At 31.5% G+C, this 11,601-nt stretch overlaps 1 protein-coding gene across 2 annotated transcripts; it reads left to right on the top strand.

Annotated features, from left to right (window-relative positions):
* Positions 1–4,797: 4,797 nt before the first annotated feature.
* Positions 4,798–8,336, top strand: LOC122595918 (tubby-like F-box protein 8). Of its 2 annotated transcripts, none has more exons than XM_043768397.1 (6): positions 4,798–4,959; positions 5,147–5,205; positions 6,077–6,496; positions 6,580–6,667; positions 6,778–6,910; positions 7,383–8,336. In XM_043768397.1, the coding sequence occupies exons 3-6, from the start codon at positions 6,140–6,142 to the stop codon at positions 8,128–8,130; spliced, it is 1,326 nt and encodes a 441-aa protein (XP_043624332.1). In that variant the 5' UTR covers positions 4,798–4,959; positions 5,147–5,205; positions 6,077–6,139; the 3' UTR covers positions 8,131–8,336. The 2 variants fall into 2 exon arrangements, with proteins under 2 accessions (XP_043624332.1, XP_043624330.1); XM_043768395.1 differs by having other exon boundaries at positions 4,799–4,959; positions 6,775–6,910.
* The last annotated feature ends 3,265 nt before the right edge of the window (positions 8,337–11,601 follow it).

Below are 11,601 nucleotides of genomic sequence, written 5' to 3'. Positions count from 1 at the left end.
AAATACAGCATAGTCAGTAGTCACCACCAAATAAAACCTCTCATTGCCTATACAATATCACTATTTAATTACTCCATTTTACTTTATCAAACAAAGCATGTAAAGAGAAATTGAATTTAGTCTTAAAAAAATGTGTCGAAACCTTTCACTTTGGATCTTTGATATACATTGTCTGGTACTGTTCTCATAATGTTTTTTGAACTATTTTTTTTTTCTCCTGTCATCTCAAGATGTTTATGACCTTCAGGAAGCCCGACGGGGTTAAAACCAAAAACAAAACAAAAATATAAAGGTAATCACTGGCTATTTTGTAACAAAAACATTATGGTTTCAAATCTTACTCAAAGCATTAAGGCTATTTCAATGTGGGTGCCTTTGGGTGTCCTTAAATATCCTTTGCCATTAAATTTTGTTCAAAATTAAAGATTTTTTCAAGGATGTTCTTACATAAGGGCATACATGATCTTATTTGTTTTTACCTAATATATTTTTGTTTTTTACTTGGAGGTAAAATGATAGGTAAAGATATGTAAGGATATTTGTATGGTTGGAGATAAAAGTATAGGATTTGAAGGATTTATAATGATTTATAAAGAATTGTAAGGATATGATTGTTGTGGCAGCTCAAGGACGCCTAAGGGCGTCCTTAAGATTAGAGATAGCCTAAATAACATGGCTCTGAGGGGTGTTTGATCATAAAAAAATAAAAATATAGTGAAAGATAGAAATGGAAAAACTTCATTGTTTGGTACAAATAGAGAAATATACAAATTAATTTTGAAAAATAATTTCATAAAATATACGAGTAAGTATTCTATCATAACAGAGAGACTTTTTCATTTTTTTTTTCCACCATTTTCATTCCATCCTACCATTTGCTTTAAAAACTACATATTAGCTATTAGGTCACTAAATTGCTCACAAACAATTGTAACAATATAAAATTTCACGAAATGTGTATAGTCTAATGAATATAAATTTAAGCTTAAACTCTTTACATTACTCAAGATGTGGTCTTAAGAGACAACGTTTCGAACCTCGATCTATAAAGTAAAATTATGTGGTTCTTTGTGATCATGTTTTCATGTTTGTTTATTTTTTCAATTGTTATAATCAGTTTTGTGTATTAATTAATTAATTTAATAAACTGGTTTGTTTGATTGAATGGAAAGCAAAGCATGTGAAACTCCCATGCGGATAATGGAAAACAAGAAAGCAATGATGTGATGTTTGCTATCCACGTGAATCTTACGTTCCAATATCTCCATTTATGCAAATCATGCCATGTTTTTTAAACACTTATATCTGTCTAATTAGTTTGATTTTTGTACTATGGACAATAGTAGCTAAGATTAAATAAGTTAAAAGAGTTCAGAGATAAATATAAGTATGCCTAATTAGATTTATCTACAAAGCATAGTTCAAATTCTCGCGTTGAGATATGACAGATCAAATGTTAAGATTGAGAGCATAGGTGAAATACATACATCAATACGTGCTAGAATTTTAGACACATTTTTAAACTATCATGTAAAGTGTGTTTAGATGCTTAAGATGTACTACGCCAATATATTTAATTAAGTTAAACTAATTGACTTAACGAGTAATGATCTAAGTGATTCCGGTTTGAACTAATTAAACATGGTAAATATCTTAAGATGGATAGGAAAAAATGTACAAAACAAACACTAAAATACTGGCTAAATTGCGTACATCAAAACACTAACTCGATCAGATTTAATTCATTGTTTATGTTGTAGTAAAAAGCACATACAATTTATAGATTTATTTGTAGCTCTAAGAAAACAATATTACTAGTTTTTCACAACAAGTATATCGCCACAAATTAAACAAAAAAGAAAAAGAAACAAGAGTACTAAATTAAAAAGAAAAATGTAAATCATGTTTGTCATGATAATGATATTTACAATGTTGTCGATCGTTCTAAAAATAAAATAAAATAATATTTACAATGTTAAGAATATATGAATCCACCTTCCAGTGGTGTTGGTGTTAGCAAATCAATGGTTTCGAGTTTGCTTAATGAATAATATAATATATTTACAAAGTTAAATTATGGATCCACCTTCCGATTGTTTTACCAGAAACATTCAGTTATTGCTTTAATATTAAGCATTTCCAAATGTATTTGATCGATATGTAAGCATCATTAATGAATTAGTTTGCATATTTTCTAAAGCAATAACAATTTAAGTAAACTAAATTGGTTTTGAACTTTTGATCAATAAAATGATAAGTATCTTGAAATGTAACAAACTTTGAATGAATATTTATAGTAGAAAATAACTAAAGTTGTGTGTATTGTATGTAAACAACTCAAAATAATATTTATTGTATGTAAGAAAAATGTATTCAACCAATTAAAATCTAACAAGTGACATATCTATATGGTTGTCACGTATGTTTCTTACATATAATAAACATTTTTTTGAGTTGTTTACATACAATACACACAACTTTAGTTATTTCCTACTATAGACATTTGTCCAAATTTTGTTACATTCTAGAATACTTATCCCTGAATAAAATGCATAATGGGTACAAAATCATTACTAAAAGTTACTTTAGTAACAAATAAATTTAATAAATTTTAACGGTCTCCACATAGGTTGGTAATTACTTGGTACTACTTTAGGATGGCTTCCTTTTTTTCTTTTATTCGTGTTTGAAAGTCAAATCTTAACGACTTCTAGTATGTTTTGCTTTGATGAAATCTTCGTTTGTTTATGTTAAATTAAAATTTTTTATAATCACGTGTTGTGTGTTATCTAATACGAGTAGTATTTACTATGTTAAAAAGTATGTATAGATATACGTGTTTTAATTTTTAAAATTTATTAAACTACGAATTCTTTTAAAACAACAATATATCTATTAAAAATAAAACAACTAGTAAAGTGCTAGTTGCCAAAAAATAAAATTATATAGAAATAAATCAAAATAAGACATTAACAGCAAAGATAACAAAAGAAAATGAACAAAACTAGTGCCAATTATATTGACCCAAAACACAAGAAACACCTATAATCAATAAATGATAAGTCAGCAGTTCACTTCATGATGTTTTGATATAATCGTAATCATGTCTAAAGGCGTGACAAAATCAATAGAAAAAACAAACATACGATACATGAAATCAGTCCAGTAAATGTGAGGACCTCGCCCAGGAACCAAAATGCCACCAGATAAGCATAAAACCAACCGATCATTTACCACCAAACTAGTATAAACCAACCGATCCTTTAAACAAACTACGATATTATTGTTATAATTAAATCTATACATTTATAAAAAAGTTATAAATCAAATAACATAATATTCAACTTTCAACATTCAATAATCCATTAAAATCACATTACATCAATAGCCTACACTACTTGTCTCCACCGCTACCACCACCAATTGCCACCACGCTACCGTCACCACAACCGTTACCGTCACCACCGACACCACTGTACATCGCCACCACCTCTACCACTGCCGCTACCGCAGCACGTCACCGTCACCGCCACCCGTCACCATCACCACATTAATTACACCACTGTTATCAATTCTTTCCACTTATAAATATTCCCACGTACTGACAAACCACAAGATACAAATTAACGTATGTAATGCACGCATTTAGAAAACTATATACCGAGTATTTGTTTATAGTACTCTTTACATAATCAAATAAAACTTATATCAATACATAGACTAAATCAAACTATTAAGATATATAGACTGAACTTTGATTAGACCATCACAAAAGATGATATGACCTAAATTAATATGACTCAAACCATGAACGATGACCAAGCATACAACATGTAATATAGGAGAAAATAAGTTTGATTATATGATCATGTAATTAGACTTGTTTGATTAAAATGAAAACATATTAAACATTTATAACAATCTAAATGAGAAAGATGCAATAAAATGTGAAGGTACTACCACATGCACCAAATTGAAGTCAAACTTGAGTTTCGAGTTTAAGAATTCACACTTTATGTGAACGACTTATATGTTTACATTTTAAAAACTCATAAAACTAGAGTTTGAATTGCAACCAATGGTCTTGGCCTAATACCATACACAATTACACATATTAAAACAAAAACCATGATGTCATAATCCAAATAACAAATTTGAAGATAAGTCAAGATTGTGAAACTGTATATTTATATATACACAAACAAACCAATATTTATATCTTTTTATGTTTATATAAACTTTATTTTTTAAAGAGTGGCATAAAGTCTTCTAGTTGAATGTTGAGGGTCAAAGTAAATACCTATTGAAGCAAGGAAATGGCCAAATAATAATAGCACACCACCAACAACCCTTCTAGTCCTTTTCTTCAAGAAACTGCCAAAAAAAAAAAAAAAACTCACCAAATTTAACTTAATCCATTGTAAAAGCCATAAAATAACATAAGTTTTTTTATCTTTCGGTTATTTAGAAAATACGAATATTTTAAAAGAATTATCAAAAACTTTTACTTAATAAAGTTTTAAAAACATAAAACTTTTCATGAGAATATGCCGACCGACCTGTTATATTATATCATTCTATAAAAAAAACACATTTACATACGTGTTTTAACTAACAACTATGTGTTAGCAGACAATATTAATTAAATCATTGATTATATCATATACCCTATTTTATATCATTTTTTACATTAAAATAATACAATCCATTTCCTATGTTATTTTATCACAATAGGTATTAAAAAATATATATATATTTGTTATAATAATCCATAAAGGCATAGACTTTTTTGTTACTTTAGTTTCCCCTTTGGTTAGTTGAGCTACATTTAAATGTTGGTTTTAAATCCGGTGAGGGTTTGAGAGTCTGATACTCTGATTCTAGTTCTTGTTTGATAAAAAGTCCTCAAAGAAAAAAAAAAAATCTATAGACTCAAAAATTTTGGTGTTTTTGCTTAAGGTAATATACATATAGATCTCTGATCTTGCATTTTTTAGTGTGTTTTTATATACCCAAGATGAGTTTTTTTTATTTCATTAACTTTTATGTCATATTTTGGCAAATTTCAAGGATCTATTGTGTTTTGTTGGTGATTTTAAGGCCAAAGTTTATGGCTTTTTCTGATTTTGGTTTCATGGTTTTTCAGATCTTGGTTGCATTTCTTGCAGTGTTGATTTCAATGGACTTTTAGCTTAGTATTACCAGGTTGGTTTTTCTTCTTTATTTTTGTACAAAATTTCTTTTCTTTTCTTTTTTCTTTTTTTTTTTTGTTTTATGTGTTCATAGGTTTCATCTCTTATAATGGTTGCACTTAATTTACATTATTTTGAGGTAAAACTGAGAAACTTTAGTGTAGATGTTTCTGAAGCTGCAACAAAGAATCATATACTTGATGTCTTGATTTTCATTTTGTGAAAAAAATAACCAATTTTTAAGATTCATGGTGGGATAAACATTGAGTTTTTCATTGCAACACATGTCTTCTGACTCTAGAGTTTACATTGTAACTGGTCAAACCGATGAGGTTTTTCATGGTCAGGTTACCCGGGAAGGGGAGTCGTTGACTCGGCGACCTAACTGGCGTATCCTGGTGACCGTTTCCGTAACTTTTTGGTGGCCACCCCAAGATGTTTACCTAGGAAGATTCGAACTTTAGACTTCTTGTTAGGACATGATTCTAGGCCAGCATTTTAACTCATTTGACCATGAGATTAGAAGTTACTGTACTATAATTTCTTTATTGTTTGAGATAGGTTAAAGTGATAAACTTGAAACTTTACAAAATGAAATATCAAAATGGGGAGCCCTTGATTGATCACTAGGCTACATAAGCTTTTAGGATTCTCTTACTAATTAGTTCCATAAATTGAGCAAACTTTAGATTGAAAATTGAAAGTAAGTTTTAAAAATGGAAAAAGTCAGTCCCTGATAAAAGGTATGCAACTAAGTCTCCTTTAACCCCATGTGAAGCTGTCTTTTCCGCTTATCTCTTATCTTTTTTTTCAACCTTTTTTATAAAATGTTATTAATATTTTCTCACTCTAATCTAGTTCACAAACTTCCATTTATTTTGCAGCAAGATTCAATGTCAACGATTGCGTGACCTCCATAGAAAAAGAGTTCCTTTTGTGTGTTGTAGATGTCGTTCCGTAGCATAGTTCGTGACGTGAGGGATGGGTTTGGGAGTTTATCAAGGCGGAGTTTCGATGTAAGGCTTAGTGGGATTCATAATAGAGGAAAGTCTCAGGGGTCGGTAAATGACTTAAGTGACAATCAAGCCTCTCTTATAGTCCAAAACAGTCGATGGGCTAATCTACCTCCCGAGCTTCTCAATGATGTGATTAAAAGGTTGGAAGAGAGTGAAAGTAGTTGGCCTGGCAGAAAACATGTGGTCGCTTGTGCCGCTGTTTGTAAATCATGGAGGAATATGTGTAAAGAGATTGTTAGAACTCCTGAATCCTGTGGAAAGCTTACTTTCCCGGTTTCCCTAAAGCAGGTGTTTGATCATTACGATCCAATTCTCTTTACTAACACAGCTTTTTATTTATAGTTTCTGATAATTGTTTATTATGTTTTCAGCCAGGACCACGTGATGGTACTATTCAATGTTTCATTAAGAGGGATAAATCGAACTTGACGTATCATCTTTTTCTGTGTCTTAGCCCAGGTGAGCATATAAAAATCGTCCTGTTTCGTCATTTTGTTTTCTTGTATGCTGGTGCGGATTGATGATGGAAATTACCCATGAATTTACGTTGAAATTTGGTATTGCAGCAGCTTTACTAGTTGAAAATGGGAAGTTTCTACTTTCTGCTAAAAGAACTCGGAGGACTACTTGCACCGAGTATGTTATCTCTATGGATGCTGATAACATTTCCAGATCAAGCAGTACCTATGTTGGCAAACTCAGGTATAGAGCTTGATTAGAAAAACGTTTATTTTCCTGATTCTATATAGGAACTAACCAATTTACATATAAATTGGTCATTTTGATGGTGGTTTTATATTGTTAAATATGTCAAATTAAAAATGTTAGCTGAAGGGTGAATGAATGGGTTAAAACTATCTGATGGGATAGACGTTTTCGAAGTCTATTTTAATGCATTTAACCTCTTTAATCATTATATTCAAATGTTCAGATCATAGTCATATAGTTGTAATATGTGGTTTTTGTTAACAGAATTAACATTCAGAGTGATAATTATCTATAAAAATGGTTAAAAAGTGCTTGTTGGGTAACCCAATCCAACCCTTTATGCCAGATGCTAAAAGGGCACCTGGTTTCTCCACATCTGTTTTAACTTTTTACCCAGCTCATTTATTTTGGAAGGTCTAGATGTTGGTGTTATCACGTTAAAGAAGTCTTGTGTTGCTCTTTTCAGATCTAATTTTCTTGGAACAAAGTTCATAATTTATGACACACAGCCTCCACACTCTGGAGCCCTTGTCCAGGCACCAGGCCGATCAAGCAGAAGGTTTTATTCAAAGAAAGTCTCGCCAAAAGTGCCAAATGGTAACTACAGCATTGCCCATATCACCTATGAGCTTAATGTGCTGGGTACACGGGGCCCACGTAGGATGCACTGCATAATGCACTCAATTCCCAACTCAGCACTCGAGCCAGGTGGTTCTGTGCCAGGTCAGCCAGAGATCCTCCTTCCTCCCCGTTCACTTGAAGATTCTTTTCGCAGCATCTCCTTCTCAAAATCGCTCGATTGTTCAACTGAGTTCAGCAGCTCAAGGTTTTCCGAAATTGTTGGCGCCGCCATATCAAATGATGTATCAGATACTGAGAAGTCAAAGATGCCACTGGTTCTGAAAAACAAGGCACCTAGGTGGCATGAACAGTTGCAATGTTGGTGTTTGAATTTTAAGGGTCGTGTGACGATTGCTTCCGTGAAGAATTTCCAGCTGATCGCAGCTCAACAGCCACCAGCAGTGGCGGCGGCGCCATCCTCTGCAGGGACTTCTAGCTCTCAGCCAGCTCAACCAGAGCATGATAAAGTCATCTTGCAGTTCGGAAAAGTAGGGAAAGATATGTTCACCATGGATTATCGGTACCCTTTATCTGCATTTCAAGCTTTTGCTATCTGTTTGAGCAGCTTTGACACCAAATTAGCTTGTGAATAGAGAAGATAAAAATTTAATGAAAACCCGCCCAAAAAAAAAAAATTGAAAATTAACATTAGGATAAAAGAAGTAAATGGCAATGCCTTTCTTTGGGTGTTCATTTCTTTTGTGTACTCTCTCTTTATTAGTAGAACGTGGAAGTGTTGTTGATGTTATATTATGTTCAAGTGAAAACCCGATTATAAACAAAAAGCATTTTCATTGTTTCTTTTGCAATCATTATCGGTAGTCTTATCATTTTGTGAGATTCAACTCAATAATAAGACAGATGTTTCTTCTTGGCATCATATGACTCCATTCTTATTGAAAATTGTTGTGGTATTCTTTGATGTCATCCTAGTTACTAGTTGATAACCTAGTACCATAGTGTCTAATTCTCTGTTTGATTTAACTGATTTATCGTTTTTTTCAATTTCATACAATACAATATGTCCTCAAGTTTCAAGGTTGATGGTACGCTTAGGGTTTTGCCTTCAGTTGTTTATCAGGATTGAACGAGTCTTTTTATGCCATGTCCTTGTGTTCAGATAGAATAAAAAGAAATGGTAGTTTTGAGCCGGAATTTAATGGCAGAAGCCAGAAAGTGTCACGTTTCTTTGTTTCAAGTTTTTGAGTCGGAGAGAAAGACATATTTATATTAAGATTTTTTTCGTTACAAGTTACTATGACTTGTTTTGAATGGTGCGGGCCAAAATCTGAACTGCGGAGGATATAATCTCCACGGTGACAACGATATGCAGAAGACATGACTATAAAGCTTTTAGGAGAGGCATTTACACGAGGTGTCATTTACTCGTTAGGATGATAAATTATACGAGTAAATACTTTTAGAAGGAAGTGTCGTTTTGAGATCTTACAAATCTGTAAAATATATACACAGAATTCAAATAATGTTGATATATCATTACGAAGGTCAAGTTTTAATCTATAGAAACAACTGAAGACGTGGCCGGACTTGAAGTTGTTTTAGTCGAGCTTAAAAGGAGAGCTCGATTTATATCGCAAGCCCAACTTCAAGCTTAGGCCTTAGAGGACCTGTCACAACTTATTAACTGATGTCTAAACGACCTATTTTACAGCCATAAGGATTTGGTTGTCATTGCCTTCAAAGAAGAATAAATATGTGGGTATTATTACTGTATTATTTTTTGAAGAAAAATATGTGGTATTAAGTGTCATATTATTATTGTTAAGGCATTGAATAGGGTAGGCCATTTGGAGAGGTAGCACATGAGGCCCTCATCTCCCATATATCATTAATAATCAATTTCTTTCTTCGTGCTTAACTTGATGGGAATATCTTTTAAAAAATCATCATCTTTCGGATTAAGACTTCATCAGAGTTAAGAGATTAATTAAATATGTTTTTCGTAGATGATGCATATATGGCTAAAAGATTATGTTGATTGTTTAGATGGACATAGTAGCGTGGTTGTTGTCAAAACGATTTTTGAACTTTTTGGAGGTTAAACCTCATGGATTTCAAAAGAAAGATATCCCAGCTACTACCAGTGTCCCGTTTTGCTGCCTTACTATCTATTTCCAAAAGACGATGGGTGAAAATAAAAAATACTGAAGAGGAAGTGGCGAATGAACAAAACAACAAAAAAGTGTACAAATTAGCGATACATTAGTTTGTAGAAACTATATGATTCATGTCAAACGAGTATTGGAACACATTTTAAATTTTGTAAACTAAGCTTTGGATACAAAATGTAAAGTTAGAATAGAATAGTGATCTCTATGTAATTACTTAAGTTTGTTTCTTACCATTGTTATGCACAGGATAGATATCTTCACATGTAACTTACACACATCAAGTTGAATGTTGATTATGTGAGAAAGAAGAAACTAATATGAATATCTTTAAAATTTTGTACGTATTAATTGTAAAAGATTATACATATTTTTTCACTCACAAAAATCACAATTTAACCTATCTAGTTGATACATAACTCGAGAGGTTTCTTATGCGTTATATATAACTTTCGTTTTTGATTCCTCGCCAAAACAAAAAGAAATAAAAACGAGTTTCCTTTTCATTTATCTCATAACCTTTCATTTATACTAGCACGGTACTCGCGCAATGCAACGGTATTCATGGCGATGACGGTATGGTTTTGGGGGTGACTATTGGTTGTGGAGACAACGTCGAATGGTGTAGATAATTGATGTAAAAGTAATTGATGTAAAGGTTTATCGTAGATATTTTAAATCATAAAGTACTGATAGTGTAATATACCCATTAAGGGTATTTTAAACATTTTTCTCGATATAACTTTTAACATAGAGTTATTTTTTTTTATAATATAGTATAAAAGTATAAATATAAAAGTATAGATATAGTCTTACCTGACTAGAAACCATATCAACTCAAACAATCAACGAATCAAACACCACTGTGTCAACCACGTCTAAGCTAGGTAGTAAACGAAACAAACTGAGGCTTTGTTTATATTCGTGCATCTAGTTTAACGAACTATTCACAAACATATTAACAAACAGACAATTGTGTTTATGTACAATTTGCTCATTTTGTTCGTTCGTCCATTTGTGGTCATGAACATTTACCAAGGAATACAAATGAACAAGCATGTAATTAAAACTTAAAAGCACTGGGATTCATATTCAACTTATAAATTTATTCTCTCAAATTAAAACAGTTATTGTACATGATTAATCGTGATTTTAATATTAAAAGTTAAGCTCTTTATGTAGTTATTTAAGTGATCTTAAAAATGCAAGCTTAAATTTCTTTTTTTGCTAGTGGCGGGAGGATGAGCATGGCTAAAAACCCACCCCGTTAGTCATTGAAAATAGTTTGGTGGGTGAGATGCAAACGGATATTTACATTTGTAATTTTCTTTTTTATATAGATATAGTCATATAGACTACAATTACAATCCCATTATCAATCAATTACGAACATAAATAAACGTATGATTTGCTATGTTCATATTTGTTTAATTAAAACGATCGGGTGGTTTTGTACATATTCATTTATATAACTAAACAAACAAACACGTTACGTAAAAATAAAATAAATGATTATCAAAAATATTCAGCTCGTTAACGGTGCTAACCACATCCACATCAAAGTTGAGTTATCTCATCTCAAACTACCAAAAACACCACACTGACTTGATGCTCCAATTATGTATAAATAAATCAATAAGTAGAAAGACATGCCACAAGTGTGTGGGTTTGGTTCACAATATTTTTATGATTCTTCCAAAAGACTTAAAAAACTATTTTTCAGTCAACAAATAATTATTTTTGGCAATTTAATAAAGTTTGATATTGGATTGGATATAATAGTAGTATATCAACTATCAAGTATGCAAATATAATTCTTCTATTTATATATATAAATATAAATATTTCTGACAATGAGTAAGAAATGTTTTCTTGGTTTTTTCTTCCATGTTTCAAATATTTACAGGTTCTCTCTTTTATAAGCAAATACAAACA

The sequence above is a fragment of the Erigeron canadensis genome, chromosome 4 (assembly GCF_010389155.1).
Source record: "Erigeron canadensis isolate Cc75 chromosome 4, C_canadensis_v1, whole genome shotgun sequence".
Taxonomy (NCBI): domain Eukaryota; kingdom Viridiplantae; phylum Streptophyta; class Magnoliopsida; order Asterales; family Asteraceae; genus Erigeron; species Erigeron canadensis.
This window is presented reverse-complemented; position numbering and strand designations above follow the sequence as displayed.